Source organism: Narcine bancroftii, chromosome 7 (assembly GCF_036971445.1).
Source record: "Narcine bancroftii isolate sNarBan1 chromosome 7, sNarBan1.hap1, whole genome shotgun sequence".
Taxonomy (NCBI): domain Eukaryota; kingdom Metazoa; phylum Chordata; class Chondrichthyes; order Torpediniformes; family Narcinidae; genus Narcine; species Narcine bancroftii.
In genome coordinates this window covers 78,798,745-78,816,227 of record NC_091475.1, presented here as the reverse complement: position 1 = coordinate 78,816,227, position 17,483 = coordinate 78,798,745, and the positions used below count along the sequence as shown (strand labels likewise).

Here is a 17,483-nt window from a genome sequence, read left to right as displayed (position 1 = left end):
AGTGTGACCCCAGAACTTTGTGCTTAACCTCTGGAGCTGGTTTGAAATTAAGGTTCCATGAGAAAGAGGGGAGAAGTCACTGCCCTGACCCACAGCAAGGAGAGTTTATTTCAGTTTCACAACTATGAATTGTAAAAAGCAACAAGTATAATTCACTGGAGCTTTCTGTAAACACACAGACATGCTTGGATTGACAAACCCAGCACTCTTGCTTTGATAATATAGAGCGTAGAACATTTAGAGCATGTTAAAAGGCCCTTTGGCGCATATTGTAAAACTACTCCACAACAATCTAATCCTTCCCATCTCTCATCCATGACCATCTATTTTTCTTTCACCCAGGTTTTGAATGCTCTGCTTGTATCAGGCTCCACCAACCACCACCCCCCCCCCCCCCCCCCCCCGGTAGTGCATTCCAGGCACTCACTACTCTACTCCCTGTGTAAAAAAAAAAGCTCCAATTTATCTTAAACTTGCCTCCTCTCGGTTTGAACAGATGTCCTCCGGTATTCGCTATTGTCACCAGAGGAAAAAATTGCAAGTTATCCACCCTATCTAATGCCCTCATCAAATCAACTCTCATCCTTCATCACTCCAAGGAGAAAAGCCCTCGCTCTGTTCCACAAGACATGTTCTGCAATCCAGGCAACAACTTTGAATGCTCAGTGTCGGTGGAAATCAGAGAAACATGAATGAGGTGCGTCTGATTTCACTTGTTCTTGAAAGCTTCCAGTAGAAAGTAGCAACAATTGTACATCACATTTGGTCTGAACCCTTGGAGTTTACAGTTTGATGAGAAGACAGATTCAGGATCGATTAATACCAAGAAACAGAACTATACTGAGAGTTCCATGTGGGGCCAGTTGAGCTGAAGACTGACAACTTTTCTCTCTTTCTCTGTTGTCATTCACGTTGATCTCCTTGCTTGGGCATTTCTGCACTTTTCAGAATTTTTTTGTTGATTTAATTTTCCTTGCTTTTGATTTAGGCTGGCAAGAGGCAAAATGAGGATTAGAAAATAACCCAGCAGTGAGTAAACCATACAAACAGCCTGACCAGCAAACACAAATTTTCAGAATTATCCATCAAAATATAGAACACATGAGAAATAGGAGAAGGAGTCGGTCATTTGGCCCGTTGAGCCTGCTCCACCATTCAATAGGATCACAGCTGCTATGCCTTGGACTCAGCTCCACTGACCAACATTTCCCCATTACCCTTAATCCCCCCCAACTAACCAAAAGCCTATCTGTGTCTTAAGTATATTCATTGAAGCAGACTCTACAGCCTCCTTGAGCTGAGAATTCCACAGATTATTCTTTGGGAGAAGCAACTCCTTTTTATCCCCATCTGAAATCTACTTCCCAGAATCTTGAGGCGATTTCCCCTTGTTCTAATCTCACTGACCAGTGAGAATGTAATATTAAAATAACAGCAGCGCTGTCACTGTTGCGGACCTGGGGAGAGTGGGGAGCACAGACTCAGCACTCCCATGGGGTCCAACCACCCAGTCCAATTGCCATCAGCTCTGTGCAGGCTTTGAAAGACTTGTTAAAGGAGCGGATGGTGATTTTATTTAAAATCCTGCGACACCAGGGTCTGGACCCAAGATGGAGGCGCCTATAATCGGCAGCAGCCACGAGGGAGTTGCAGATGCGAGGGAAGCGGAGGACTGGTGCAGGACATCAGAAAACGGTGAGACCAACCCACATCTGAGAAGGATAGGCAGAAGAGATGACCCACAGGACGATAACGACGATGGCAGATCGGTGAAGGTTTCTGCGGCTGAGGGAACCAGACAGGCAGCGGGCTTCTGGTGACTTGAGGCGACCAGCTCACACAGGCTGGGGGCCTGCTGGAGATTGCATTTAAGGGACTCACATCAGGCTGCGTACTACTGGAGACTGGCTCAGAACTGGCTGAATAGGTAGCAGGTATTGGAATCGGAATGCGAGAGGGTGTCAAGGGCACTGAAGGATTCCTAACTGTGTCAGAGGTTCAGATCTGGAGCTTGGGTTGCTGATGGTTAGGACTGGACTCTGAGAGGCTGTGGAGGAGCACACGGGGGAAAATCCATGGACACTTGGTGACTCCGGGGGAACTCTCTTTTTCTTCTCTTTCTCTGAATGACTGTAAGGAGGTGCTTCGGGCAATTTCTGCTTTTGGTAAATCTGTCTGCCTTACAGCAGACAAAAGTAATTTCATGGAATATGATGTTAGTTATTACACTGACAATAAATTGAATCTTGAATCAGTCAAAAACTGAAGCATCAACTTTCCTGTTTCCACCTTAACGATCACCATCATAATTTTTACATGATCCCCTCTCATTCTAGTAACCTCCAGTGAGTATCGTCCCAGGTGACTCAATCTTTCCTCAAAGACTAACCCCCTCATCTCCGGAATCAACCAGGTGAACCTTCTCCATGCTGCCTCCAAGACCTTCTCATGTGAGGAGACCAGAACCGCGCCCACACACTTCATCAGATGCCGTGTATAGTTGCAGCAGAACCTCCCTATTTCAATTCTATCTGGTCCAATTTGTCCCTCTCCCCTAACGGCTTCCATTGAACCACCATTGTCACCTCCACTTATCAGGTTCCACTTGTCACCCTCTCTCTCTCTCTCTCTCTCTCTCTCTCTCTCTCTCTCTCTCTCTCTCTCTCTCTCTCTCTCTCTCTCTCTCTCTCTCTCTCTCTCTCTCTCTCTCTCTCTCTCTCTCTCTCTCTCTCTCTCTCTCTCTCTCTCTCTCTTCCCCCACCCCCCCTTTTTTTTGACTGGCTCCTGCCAATCAACTGTCTCCACCTCACAATCCTTCACCCCTATTTGGTTCACCAATCCCCTACTGCACCTTTTCCACTTCCTCCCACCCTGTCTTCATCACACCGGCTATCTCCTCTCAGTCCTGTTGGAGGCTTACCGACCTGAAAGGCTCACAGTTCTTTTTCTCCCACTGTTGCCGCTCGACCCACTGAGTTCCTCTAGCAGATTGCCTTTTGCTTGTCCTTGAACTGAATGGCTTCTTGGGGCCTTTACAGAGTGGAGGATACAAGGGTGAGGCAAATGAATCTGGATCACTAGAAGGCAAGAGTGGCGGATCCAACAACTCACATGGATGGGTGGCATGGTTGGCGTCATGATTAGTGCAACGCCTTTATAGCACCACGCTTTTATAGCACCAGTGATCAGGACCAGGGTTCAAATCCCGCACTGTTGTAAGGAGTTTACACTTTCTCCCCATGTCTGTGTGGGTTTTCCCAGGGGGATCTGGTTTCCTCCCACTTTTAAAATGTACCAGGCGTGTAGGTTAATTGGGTGTAAATTTGGCGGCAAGACTCGTCAGTGGAAGTGGCCTGTTACCATGCTGTATGTCTAAATTTAATGATAATCCAGTCATTTTTGTGGTCAACTTTGTTGCAGTTTTTCCAAATTAAATATCTGCTGCAGTAGAGCTTGGACTTGTGTCTTTGGGTGACTGGAACTGTAATTTACCTATTGTTAGCTCCTTGTACTCTCCAGAGTTCAATGTGCTTCATAAACAATGATGCTCACCCTTTAACCCAGATAAACAGCCCACAGTGCTTCACAGAGCAGCTGAAGCAAATGTTGACATCAAACTTTTACTCACAGTGTGGTCAGTGCCAGGAACGTAATGCCAGGGGTAGTGGTAGATGCAGATATATAGCAACATTAACAAGGGATTTAGAGAAGCACATGGATAGGCAAAGAATAGAGGGATTGAAACCACACAAAGGCAGATGGCCTCGACATAATGGGCCAAAGGTTCTGGTAATGGAATGCCAGGAACAGAAAGCAAGATTTAGAGGAGTGAAGAGATCGCAGAGCCTGGCAGCCTCACGATAGAGGCACCTAAACAATGATTAAACTGGCCTCTTGACAGCAGGACATTGGGCTGCAATACTGGAAAGGGATCAGGAGAGAGGAGCAGATCTTGTCTTGTATCACACAGAGCAGCCAGGAGCAATGCTGATGCCGCTGCAGGACTGAGGGTGTTACCTTTGACCTCTGCGCAATATACCAGCCACGGGGATAGCGAGCAATGTTGTCCACATGTTTCTCAGATTCATGCCAATCCTCAAGCCACTTGAGATGGTTGTACTGTGGCTCAACCTGTTTGAGACGTTCTTGCATAGCCCAGTTCTCATGTTTGACTCTTTGTAGCTCACGTTGCCGTTTATCCCTGTTCAAACTAATAGATAGAAGAGGACAGCAGTTTAAGAAAGAGTTCACACTCATCCAGAACTATGCCATTCTCAGGACATCTATGGTCTATAATTCCCCTTCTTAACTACAGGTTTTATGTCGTCATCTGAACTGTAGCCTTTTCCAATAAATCATTAAATCTGCTCCAGGGTCCAGGTTCCAAGCAACATTTTTCCAGACAATGCCAATGGGGGCAACCTCAGCACCAGAGGGAATGTGGATAAGGAATAGGAGAAACGCCTTGATCTTATTTTAAAAAATACGGTGAGATCTTTTACCGCAACATTCCTCCTAAGTGGTGCCCGCTCTATATTGCCCCTATGGAAATGTGACACTCCCTTCGACCTGCCCTTCCCCAGTGTGACACCCCTCAGTACTGCCCCTCCCACAGTGTGACACTCCCTCACTACTGCCCCTCCCACAGTGTGACACTCCCTCAGTACTGCCCCCCCAGTGTGACGCTCCTTCAACCTGCCCTTCCCCAGTGTGACACCCCTCAGTACTGCCCCTCCCACAGTGTGAGATTCCCTCAGTACTGCCCCTCCCACAGACAGTGCGTCACTCCCCCAGTAATGCCCCTCCCCAATGTGATACTCAGTTGGACCTGCCCCTCCCCAATGTGACACCCCCTCAGTACTGCCCCTCCCAGTGTGATATTCCCTTCGACCTGCCCCTCACTAGTGTGACACTCCCTTAGACCTGCCCCTTGCCAGTGGGATACTCCCTTTGACCTACCCCTCCCCAGTGTGACACCCCCTCAGTACTGCCCTTCCCACAGTGTGACACTCCCTTAGACCTACCCCTCACCAGTGTGACACTCCCTCCCTTGAACAGTGCAACGCTCTCTCTGTACTGCCCTTCCCCTGGAGACCTTCTCACTGGGCTATAAGAGTTTGATGGCTGGAACAGATCTCATTATTTTTTAGAATGGGACAGCATCGATTTAAATTTCTTAGAAGTGCCTCCGTTGGGCCTCATTCTGGTGCCTGGAGGAGAACCAGGCCACACGTGTAGAATGAACAATTACAGCTGTGTAACACAAGTTTCTAATGGCTCAGCTCAGAGACTAGGTGCAGACTTAAATGACTGCAGTCAGAGGAACAGGCACCTTTTTGACTTGTACTCATTTATGTTGTCAACTCTCCCAGTGGTCCTCATGATTGTTGAAATCTTTCCCAGCAGCTTCTTGTTATTTCTCTCGATGGTGGAGAGCCTCTCCTCCTCAACCTGTGCATGAAAGCAAACATTAGCAGCAGACTTCACCAAAGTACAGGTGTGAACATGCAAACACCAGAATGCAAGGCATCAAACTGGCTGCCAGGACTCAGCTTGTGGGATCTGAAGGGGGATATTCCCACAAAGCCAGACCACATTCACACTGTATCTTTTGCACCTCAAAACCCCACAGGCATTCACAGCCAGTGGGGTGGTGTGACTCAGGGCACAGCAGCTCACCTCTGACATGGCAGGCTTGAAATTCAAATCATTTACAGTACTTCAGAACAAATATCTTGGCAGCCAGTTGGGTATAGTACTGAGGGAGTGTTCCACTGTGGGAGGGGCAGTACTGAGGGAGCATCCCACTGTGGGAGGAGTAATACTGAGGGAGTGTCCCTCAGTGGGAGGGGCAGTACTGAGTGATTGTTCCACTGTGGGAGGGGCAGTACTGAGGGAGTGACACTGTGGGAGGGGCAGTACTGAGGGAGCATCCCACTGTGGGAGGAGTAATACTGAGGGAATGTCCCACAGTGGGAGGGGCAGTACTGAGTGATTGTCCCACTGTGGGAGGGGTAGTACTGAGGGAGTGACACTGTGGGAGGGGCAGAACTGAGGGGGTGCCCCACTGTGGGAAGCACCATGAAGCAGCAAAAATAAAATCTGCAGATGCTGAAATATGAAATTTAAGCAAAATGTTGGAAACACTCATCAGGTCAGGCAGCATCTGAGAAGAGAGAAACAGTTTTACTGTTTGGCTGAAATATCCGACCCTCATTGTTCACATCAAGTCATATAAAATTATCGAACCATTCACATTGCAGTTTGTGGGCTATTTCTGTGATTAAATTACCTGCTTCAACAACAATTCACAGATCCTACCTGCTACACGCACTGGAACATCCTGAAGAGGTGCTAAACACATTTTAGAAATGCAAGCCCTTTCTTATTTGAGCAAACTCCCACAATGACTGTTTTTGAGCAACAACATTTGCCGTGAAGTATAGTCTCCTTCAGCTCAGAAACAGGCCCTTTGGCCTAACTAGTCCGTGCCAACCAAGTTACCTCTCCAGCTGGCCCACATCCCTGAGGTTAACATCTCTTGTTTCTGCATTCACCTGCCATCTTATCGGAAATCTGACTTTGACAGTGCCACATTCCAGCGTCAGCCGAGATCCACACTGACCCACCACACACACCCCCAGCAATCCCCGTTCCCTCTCAATTGACGGAGGCAGTCGTTGAAACAAAATTAGGCCATTTCCCCCTTTGCCATCGGCAGTCCCTACTTCTTAAAAACAAGAAGTAAAATATTGTTACTATTTGCCATCCCGCAGCTACAGACACATTGCAGCTATTTTCACCATCAATCCATTCCTGGGCTGCTTCTGCGCTGATAACGAGCCGTGTGATGTGAAGAGGAGCTGGCAGGAGTGATAAGTGGGGCTTAGCCGATATCAGACAGCAGCATTTCCCAGTGTCACTCAATGTCATCAACACAGACAAACTATGAAACTCAGCGGAGACTGCTTTTCCGGCACCCATGGGGAGTCAAGGCCACAGCAACAGAGGAATAAAGTCCGTCTCAAATCTGTCAGTAATACGCAACAAATAAACATGGAGCTTACGCAGCTCATTAATGTTTCATTCAGTCTCTGCTGGTGCTTCAGCCTCATCCCACCTGCTTAATCTCCCCCCCCCCCATCTCTCCTTCCCATCTTCCTCCAGTCTCCTCCCACCCATCTCCATCATCTCTCCCCATTTACCCCAGCTTCCTTCCACCCCTCTCCAGCTTACCCCAAATCTTATTCTCCTGTCTCATCCCCAGCCTTCTCCCACCCATTTCCTGCATTTCTCCTCCCCAGTGTCCTCCCACCCCTCCCCTTCTCCTCCCCCCTCTCCTCCAACCCCTCTCCATCTTTTCCCCCCTCTCCTCCCCAGTGTCCTCCCACCCCTCTCCATCTTCTCCCCCTCCTCCCCTCTCTCCTCCAACCCCTCAATCTTTTCCCCCTCTCTCCTCTCCAGTGTCCTCCCACCCCTTTCCATCTTCTCCCCCTCTCTCCCTCCCCAGTGTCATTCCACTCTTCTACCTCCCCCTTTCTCCTCCCCAGTGTCCTACCACCCCTCTGCATCTTCTCCCCCTCTCCTCCCCCTAGTGTCCTTCCACCCCTCTCCATCTTCTCCCCCTCTCTCCTCCCCAGTGTCCTCCCACCCCTCTCCATCTTCTCCCCTTCTCCCCCTCTCTCCTCCAACCCCTCTCCCTCTTTTCCCCCTCTCTCCTCCCCAGTGTCCTCCCACTCCTTTCCATCTTCTCCCCCTCTCTCCCTCCCCAATGTCATTCCACTCCTCTACATCTCCCCTTTCTCCTCCCCAGTATCCTCCCACTCCTCTCCATCTTTCCCCCCCTCTCTCCTCCCCAGTGTCCTCCCATCCCGCTCCATCTTCTCCTCTTCTCTCCCTCCTTAATGTCATTCAACCCCTCTACATCTTCTCCCCCTCTCCTCCCCTAGTGTCCTTCCACTCCCTCCCTCTTCCCCCAGTGTCCTTCCACCCCTCTCCATCCTCCCTCCTTCTGCAGATTTCTCCTGGCTCCAACCCAACCCTTTCTCCCTCCAATCCCTCCTCCCTCACCTGTCTCTCCCCATCCTTATTCCTCCCATTCCCTCCCCATGAACATCCATCATCCCCTTAAACTCTCCTCTCCACAGTGATCCTTTCAGGGCGGAGGCTGAGTTCTCATTCTCCCAGCTGTCCGGGGAACAACTGATATTGACTCCTCTCCCCTCCACGTCACTCCTGGCCGACCTTTCATGGCTGGTGCCTTCAGTAGTGACTACTTTGGGAGTAACCACCTGCTCACTTCAGTCCCCCCTTTACTTATTCTCCTGTGTTTCAATGAAAGTATTTTTAATTGCCATCACCCTGACATATTGACACCGGAAACAATGCAATCCAGGAGAGAGAAGGGTCAAACAACCGAGAAGACAAGAATCTGAAGTAGTGAAGGAAAGGTTACCTTCAGCTTCTTAAATTTCAGCTGAATATGAGAGAAAGTTTCCGGGGGATTGTTGTCAACTGATGATTTAGCAGCTTGTACCTACAAGAGAATTGACGGATGAGTTGTTAAGAATATTTTGGCAATGAACAGAAGTAGCACTTAAAACCAAATCCACATTTCTGAACACAATATTTAGTGAAACATGGAAGCCTGATATGATTTGTGGTAAACACACACAGTAAATGCTGGAGGAACTCAGCTGGTCTCTAGGAGGTGTAGACATCCTCCAGCATTTTCTGTGTTTTTACTACAATATTTACTCAGACGCTGGAGACTGCCTTGAAAATCATGGAATTCAGGACAGATTGATGACTTAACTCCACCTACTCCCCCTGATTCTGTGATCAGAACATTCTTGTTCACCAAAGAGTTTTTAAAATGCAGCTGACCCATCTCTGCTGTGATTTCTTTAGGGAGGGCACTGTACAGCAGCTGGCCAAAGGTTTGTCTGTACAGCAACTGCAAAACTAGTCTGGCCAGTTTGGATGACATGCACAAATTCACAACCCAGCTGAAGATGACCACGGTCTCCCTCAACAAGTGAGCATATTGGCTATATATTTTTTTTTAAAATGAGATGCTGGAGGGACTCAACATGTCAGGCAGTGTCCATGGAGAGAAACGGTCAGTCGATATTCTGGGTAGGCACTCTTTACTGAAACCAAAGTCAGAAGGCATGATATCAAAGTATATCAAGGATTTAAAAAAAGAGGGGGAGAAGCTGGAGATGGGCAAGAAATGATAGGATATTGGACAGAGATGGTGAAGTAGGTAAAGAAAAGATGGAACTTACAAGAGATGAGGGTTTCCTGAAGTTGGAAAAATTGATGTTCATGTTATTGGCTGTTCAAGAAAAATATGTACGTGTAGTTCCTCATTTACATCAGGCTTCAACTTGGCAATGGATGAGGCTGAGGACAGATACAGGGTAAGTCTCTGTCGGAATGGCGAGGCTGATAGTTCTGGCTTTAACCATGGACAAAGTACAGGTAAATGAGAAAATTTGCATATGCTGGAGTCTAGCTCTGCTCATAACAGAGCTGGAGAAACTCAGCAGGTCTTGCAGCATCTACGGCAAGCAAAAGGCAGGTCAATGATATTGGCCTGCTCCTTTCGTCAGTTCACTCCATCTCAACTTTTGGAGATGTTGAGTGACCTGCTAAGTTTCTCCAGCACTTTTGTGCACAACCGAGCACAGGTCATCCTATTTGAGTTTGGCCTCAATGATGTAGAGAAGACCACACAGAGTACACTGAATGCTGAATGCAGTAGAGCAAGTTTTGGAGCAGGTAAAACTCAGCCTCATCCGGAAGGTCTGTTTGTGGCCCTGGATGGAGGTGAGGGAGGAGATGTAGGGACAACTTTCTGGTTTTCCAGCGGGAAGTGCCTGAGGAGATGGAAGCATGGGTGGGGAGGGAAGAGCGGGCCACGGAGTCACGGAGAGACTAATCTCTGCAAAAAGCAGAGAGGAAGATGCGGCTTGTAGCGGGATGATGCTGAAGTTGGCAGACATCTTGGAAGATAATGTGTCAAATGCAGAGGCTGGTGAAGTTGGAAGTGAGGACCAGAGGGACACGGTCCTTGTTGTCTACGGGGGGAGGTGGGGTGTTGGTTGCATGAGAACCTCTCAGAGTGTTGGAGCTGCACCCTGCTAATTGGCCTCCAGTGAATCCAGCACTGATGCACCCTCTCTGGAACTGGCCTCCTAAATCTGATATGCAAGCAAACCCCACCCTGGGCTTTCTGGCCTGGGCTTTCTGGCCTGGGCTAGGAGAGGCTGCATCTGGTTTACTGTAATGTAGCGTGGAGCCCTAGCAGTCAGTCAGAGACCATGCTCTACAGCCTCACTTACAATCGTGCAGCACACAAGGAGGCCATTTGTCTATCATGCTGCCTGAAAGCTCCTGATTAGTTTCACTCCTTTGCTCTTCCTTCATATCTTATAATGCATCCTTCGAATACTTACTTCCCTTTTACAACAACTCTCTATCATACAGCAGAGAAACAGACTTTTTTTTCCTAAATATATTTATTGAGCATCATCAACAACTTTGTGCACATGATACAGATGTGCATTGTACTCCTGTTTACTTTCACATACACACCCAGACACCCCCCCCCCCACCTCGCCCGCACCCGCACCCCTGACCACCTTGGCACCTTTGCTGACAGTATCATCAGTAAGTTACAGATTGTACTGGTACAACTGTCTCTCACAGGTAGTCTTTTATTCTATAAGCACTCGTAATTCGGAGAAAAAAAGAAGCATAAAGGGTTCCCATTTGTGGAGAAGTTTTCTGGTGGACCCTCTTAATGTGTATTTGATTTTCTCCAGTTTAATAAAGAAACTGATATCCTTAATCCATTGTGTAATAGAAGGATCCCTGTCTGACTTCTAGTGCAACAAGATTAGATGCTTGGCTAATAGGGACGTTACTGCTCTCATGTCTTTCTGCAGGGAATTTAGGGAGTTGTCAGAGATTCCAAATATTGAAGTCAACGGGCAGGGTTGCAAATTGACTTTAAATATTTTGGATAGTGTACTGAAGAATCCACTCCAGTACCCTTGAACTTGGAGCACTGATAAAACATGGGATTGGTGGCAAGGGGAGCCATTACACCCATTGCATTTGCCCTCTATTTCAGGATAACGGCTGCCAGTCTGGATTTTGAAAAGTGAACCCTGTGCTGCACCTTAACTGAACAAGTCCTAAGCAAGTGCAGGAGGTGGTGGAACGAATTCTCTCAATTGCCTATTCCCGTAGTTTCTCTTCAATTTCCGTTTAACCAGTTCAGATGGGAGAATACTTTTGATCTTTTCATAGGGCTTCTCATTCCTCTGATATTCCAACTGAGAAATCTAACAGGAGTTCCCCCTCTCCCCACCCCGGGCCAGGATTATACAAAGATTTTGTATTGCCCCTATTGAGTGTAAGGTTGGTCTCCCCAACTCCCCCCACAACACACGCTCATCCTTGTATTAAGATTTAAGTCCTGAGGTCAACACTTTACGTCCACATGGTCTAAACGTCCTTGCCTGCAAATGACAAGGACTCGGAGACTGAGCTTAAGTAGAAAATAAATATAACCATCCCTCCCAAGAATTTTGAATTAGGTTTGCAGGCACATTGCAAGGCACTTCGGTCAGCTCTACGTCGCACAGCCCAATAAATTCATGTATAAATTTAACAGTAGTTATGCTGCATTATATAAGCTTGGAATTCCATCTCAACAAGTTTGGTAACTGCCGATTAAAATAATTATGCTCAACAAATGGCAGCGCCCCATTGCACCCACACTTCAATCTGTTGTTTTTACAACATCTTGCTTCTTCAGCCGAGAGAAAATCCTTTACCTTGTTGTCGTAAGTAATCCTAGTCAGGCTGGATAGATCCCGCTGCAGGGTACACAGTTCCCATCTGGTGTTGTTGAACACCGCCTGGCTCTGGCCACTTTCACAGTAAGATCAGGGAAAACTGATGTAAATGTAGGTTGTTCATAGAAATTTCTTCCAAACAGTGATGAGTTGAAGACAAAGAGGACTATATGAATCCATAGTCATCCCCTTCAGTTTTATCTTGTAGCATTCTCTGGCATGGCGCACCAAATCCACACAATTACTGTAATGGTGAAGTGTGGCCTCGATGGCCTGTGGGTGTTCCCCTGGCCCTGTTATTGGCCATAGTGTGTCGTGTGCTCAGTCCACCAGTGGCTCTTTATCCAGTTCGAACGTCTCTTCTAATATAGCCAATACTCCGTTTTTCACTCGTGCTCTCGGTTCCTTCGGGAAGCCCCACTATCCTGATGTTATTTCTCTGGGATCTCACTTCCAAATCCTCACATCTATTTTCCAGCTTTATCATATCGGCAGTGTGGGTTTTACTTTTCTTTTGCATTGAACCCCGGCACTGAATGGTCTAACTCCCCAACCGTATCTTTAATTTCTTTCAGTCTTGTATCTGTGGATACTTTTTCAGCCATGAATTGTTTTTACAGTCAGTAGCTTACACTTATGAGCAGCCAGCTCTTCTCCAATATGTATTCTTGTCTCCATTTTAATGGTTTCTAAAATGTCTTTACAGAGTTCAGTCAGCATTGCTAGCTTTAGCCACTCAAAGTCAGTTCCCTGTTCTTCCTGGTCTAACAGTGAGCTGCCCGGGTAGACAGGATAAGGTGAGGCCTGGCCTTCAGTCTGTGGAATAGGCCTCTGGGGCTGTCTCTACTTTTAGCCTACTTGTTAGGCATTTCAACACTCAAATGGTAGCTCACTATCTGGATTGCCATTAAATAATAGTTTATTAATACAATTAGCAGGTGGACATTACCCTTCCATAAATCTTCATCTGTGAAGCCAAGCCAAAGAAAGAAAAATTAATACAATTCGCAGGAGCTCAGTAGGTTGTGACTTACTCCATCAACTGCTCTCTTAGCATCCCTACCTATGTGAGATCTTTGAGTTTCCAGTCAGTGTCCCCTCTCTGCTCTCTTGCCAAGACCTGCAAAATTAATTTCCAATATTCCTTCAGTTCCCTTTAGAAAACTCTTGTCGCATCTGGTTCCACCACCCTTACAGGCACTGTGTCGCAGAGCAACTCACTGCAAAAAAAGGATTGCTTACCTTCCCTGTAGCCCTTCTCCGAATAAGCCAAATCCCTGTCACTCTATACATCAAGCCTCTTCCTAGAAGGAATTTCTTGGCTGAAAGTGAAGTGAAAGAGGCTCCGGCGTAAATCTCTCCAGTGGTTGCAAAAAAAAGGAAGATGGTGGTGGTTGAAGGAGGCCAATCATCCTGACCCAGTGCAACACTGCAAGAATTTCTGAGAGCAGCATCCAAGGACTCATCACAAAGTTCCTTGGTATAATGGACAACCTATCCTGGACCTGGAACAACTCCTCAATAGTCAGGACAGTGCAGCAACCACTACACTTCCAAAGGCAGTTGAGGAGGGCAAGGCCACTATGGGTGGCCCATCTTGACAGCATTTTACAGGAGCACAATTGAGAGTGACCTGTCTGGATGATCATTATGTGGTACCTGGAAAGCATTGGTCCAGAAGACAATACAGAGATAGCATCAAAACAGTCAAGAAGATCACTAGGGTCTCTCTTTCCTCAACTGATGAGATTCACTGGTTTTCCATCCATCACCCAGTATCTTTGACCTATTGCCATCAGGAAGGAGGGACAGGGGGATCAAAATCATGACGGCCATGCTGGGAAATGTGAGATCGATGAACGGTATCCTGTAACCTTGGGTCTCATACATGAAACAAGTAAATTATTCCAAATATTTATATATATTTATTTTGTGTTAAATCTTTTTATGTGACTATGCCCTATGTACCGTATGTGTATATGTGTGCACCGTGGTGCAGAGAAACACTGTTTTGTCTGGTTGAATGTTTACAGTCAGATGATAGTGAACTTGAACTTGATTTTCAGCTGGTTTGTCATAAGATCAGTTGGGGAGTGCCCGCTGAGGCTTGCGGAACATTCAATTCCATTCGCAACTCATCAGCAAATGGGGACACAGGAGACTTCAGAGGTGAGAATCTGGAGCGGTATGAAGCACAATCTGGACACCATTCTTAGAAGTGATGTCAACCAGGACATATTGAAGCTTTAGCCTCTTGCCTCACCCAAGTGATACCACCATCTCTGGTGGTCTCCCAACCTTACACAGGGAGTGCAGCCTAATTCTTAGCTTAAATGAGTCTCTTGAATGGGATTCTTTGGAAGGTGGGAGCCTCTGAGCCACAGTTGAAATGGGAACATCAGTTTAGGAGGAAAGAGTGAGATGCTTTTTTCTCTGAATAAAAGTCAACTTTATTGTCATTTGATTGAACAAGTATAACCCAACAAAACAGTGTTCTCTGGTCCTCAGTGGAAAAACATGCAGACCTGCAACCAGACATATCACATATACAGGCAAACAATGCACATGCAGGACAAGCATTACATCTATAAAAATAAATAATAAATATTGCTTTGTACAAATGAGAGTCTCAGATGGTTAGTGGGAGCAGTTCCTTTGGTCGTTCATCATTCTCACTGCCTGTGGGAAGAAGCTGTTCCTCAGCCTGGTGGTGCTAGCTCTGATACTCCAGTATCTCTTCCCCATTGGGAGCAGCTGAAAGCTGCTGTGTGCTGGGAGGAAGGGGTCTTCAATGATTTTGCGTGCCTTCTTCAGACAATGATAGATCCCATCGGTGAGGGAGAGGGAAACTCCAGTGATCCCCTCTGCTGCTCTTATGGTCCTGTGGATGAACTCTGATCCACTTCTCTGAAGCAACTGTACCGCACCGTGATGCAGCCGGCCAGAACACTCTCGATAGAGCTCCTATAGGAGGCTGAGTAGCCAGTAGCCTTGCCTATTTCGGTCTTATCAGGAAGTGCAGTTGCTGTTGCACCTTCCAGACAAGTGAGGAGATATTGAGTGTCCACGATAGGTCACTAGTTAAGTGAACTCCAAGGAACTTGGTGCTCTCCACTCTCTCCACCACCGAGATGTTGATGTGTAGTGAAGGGTGGTCCTTCCTGGTCCTCCTGAAGTCCACGATTATCTCCTTCATCTTGTTCACGTTGAGACTCAGATTGTTACTCTTGCACCACATCAACAGGTTTTCCACCGCGACTCATCATTGTTGCTGATGAGGTCAAAAGGTGATGAAAAGCTTCAGCATGAACCCTTGCCTGAGGGACACCAGCTCCGAGAGGTTTTATTGCACATTTATGCATAACGCAAATAGGGACAGTCATTAATATCACTGCAGCCAATCAATCAACAGCCCAATTTTCTGCAGATATCGATGACCAGAGCAACCTGAATGACATGATAAATTGAACAATTGCCCCATTAACCAAAGCATCAAAGGGCAACAGACTCTTGACAGGTGATTCGAGATGGTAAATGAATGAAATGTGTTAGCATGACTTGCATCTTTTCCATGAGGTGATTTGATTGATAGTTGGACCTCCCTAAAGGATTAAAGCCATCTTTTTTAACCAAAGTGAAAAACAGAGGAAGACATACCAACAGGTCATCTGCAACCTCGGGATATTCCAACCCCTTTGAATTAATACTGACCTGTAGTTCCTGCTTAATGCAGAAATCAATACATTTGATTTGTTATGAGCCCAGAGGAACCCAAACCCCAGCAGCAATAGATATTCACCAAGACAAATGGTGACTTAAACAAAAGTTGCTTTTAATTATCTTCAAACATGAAAACAGAATAACACTTTAACTTATCACAATTGACTTACTTAACCTAACTTAACCCCCTTCTAATTCTAAGTGCATGTGTATGTAATATGTGTGCAAGTTCAGAAAAGTTCTTTGGTTCACAGTCCAATCTCACTCCTCCAAGTTCTCTGGATGCAGGCAATTCTTACACTGTGCACAGAATTTAACATTTATAAAGTTCACCAGACTTTGGTGATTGAGAGGTAAATGGTTTCCACTCAGGAAGGTTCTTGTCAGTTTTCAGAGAGAGATTTGTTGTACAATGGACACTCAGCCACTTCAGTGTCTTGCTGATGAAACTTTCCCCCTTCAGGGTTCTCCAGATGATAACCTCTTTCTTTCAGGTCACCACAGTGCCTTTTTGTTTCTCTTATTGCAAGTGAAACATTAGACAGCCAGTCCTCTCTTGCATGAGCCACAAGGGCTTTGACAAGGCTGAATCAAGCACTTACAACCCATCTTCCACATAGGGTTTTCCACAAGCTTGCCAACTTGTCCTGTTCCAGTCCCAGCTGCTGTTGCTGGCTGTAACACTGTCGAAGTGATCTGTGTGTCTCTCTCTGAGAGAAAGCCTGTTTGACTCTCTCTGCTTGCAAAACCACATGACCCTCTTAGAACAGCTCCGGACAAGCTGCGGCTCCAACAAGATCTTTCATCCTTTACCTTTTTGTAAACAACAATCCATTAATGAAGTCTCTTGGGCACTCCCCAAAGCTCTTGCAAAATGTCTGAGGCCCCGATATGTCTAGCATGGGGCAGAGCTCCAGTATTTTTAAAAAGATCTGCTTTAAAGTGTTTGTAGGCGACCGACACTAACAAACTCTACCCAAATTTATCTCCCAAAAACATATCTATATACTCTGTCACGGATTCAAATGTAACTTGTGCTGCCTGGTTGAGGCAGTTAAAAGTTTTTTCCACCCCTCTCTGTCAGTGAAGCTGGGAGTAGACTTGGGAAACAGTGGGGGAAGGGGTGGGAACTCCGACTAAACCCGACGCCCACAGCCACTCCGATCCTCCAGCCCCTTCCCAGCTTCGCGCTCTGTCCTGAGTCGCCTCTTCCAGGCTGACACACCTGTTGAGTATTTCAAGAGGTTCTCCGTTTTTCTGCCCGCATTCCCTTGGTCCAGCATTCTTCTCCTTTAATCAGTGGAGGGGCAGAATCCATGAAGCATCCCAGCGCCTGACACCCCCTTCCACCTCCCTGCCCTACCTTGCGTCGGTGCTCCCGGTAGCGAGCCAGGTCCCACTTCTGCTGCAGGTACTTGCTTCCACAGGGGAGAATGGGCTGGTGGGCGCGGTGCATGGCGCGGCCGGCGGGATGCTCGCTGACCAGCTCCCGTGCCCGTGCGCCCGGGCTCAGTGTTTGCACCGGATCATGTGCCAGTTGCTATGACAAGCTGCAACGAGAGGTCTTTTGTTCCACAGAGGCCGGCCTCAAAGTGCTCCGGCGTCGCCGAGAGCCTTTTTCATCTGCCAGCCTTTCTCCAGAGGCACGCACGGACCTTTTTGCAGGGGCACAGCAGGAGAGACCCCTGTGCACAGGTGGAACGTCCACAGCCCAGCCTCCAAACCCGTTGATGTCTCCAGTTACTGTTGCACACTGGGGAAACTTGGCTAGTCATAGACTGAATAACCAAAGAAATCAACCCAGAGGTTATCCAGCTGTTTTTTTTCTCTCTCCACAGATACTGCCTGATCTGCTGTGTGTTTCATTGAACATAGAATAGTGCAATATCC

General features: G+C 47.1%; 1 protein-coding gene across 2 annotated transcripts; it reads right to left on the bottom strand.

Moving 5' to 3' along the window:
* Positions 1 to 406: 406 nt before the first annotated feature.
* Positions 407 to 17,219, bottom strand: LOC138739049 (uncharacterized protein CFAP97D2-like). 2 transcript variants are annotated; one of them, XM_069890441.1, is made up of 6 exons: positions 16,957 to 17,219; positions 8,456 to 8,536; positions 5,333 to 5,451; positions 4,018 to 4,210; positions 2,925 to 3,030; positions 407 to 989 (listed from the first exon to the last, which is right to left on the bottom strand). In XM_069890441.1, the coding sequence occupies exons 1-6, from the start codon at positions 17,047 to 17,049 to the stop codon at positions 985 to 987; spliced, it is 597 nt and encodes a 198-aa protein (XP_069746542.1). In that variant the 5' UTR covers positions 17,050 to 17,219; the 3' UTR covers positions 407 to 984. The 2 variants fall into 2 exon arrangements, with proteins under 2 accessions (XP_069746542.1, XP_069746543.1); XM_069890442.1 differs by lacking the exon at positions 2,925 to 3,030 and having other exon boundaries at positions 16,957 to 17,206.
* Positions 17,220 to 17,483: the final 264 nt, after the last annotated feature.

Excerpts from the sequence above, each read along its gene's own strand:
- LOC138739049 (XM_069890441.1), bottom strand. The coding sequence starts at position 17,049 with ATGCACCGCGCCCACCAGCCCATTCTCCCCTGTGGAAGCAAGTACCTG. Across the intron at positions 8,537-16,956 it reads ACCGGGAGCACCGACGCAAG|GTACAAGCTGCTAAATCATC; the intron begins GTAGGGCAGGGA and ends ATTCTCTTGTAG. Across the intron at positions 4,211-5,332 it reads AATGAGTACAAGTCAAAAAG|TTTGAACAGGGATAAACGGC; the intron begins GTGCCTGTTCCT and ends TCTATCTATTAG.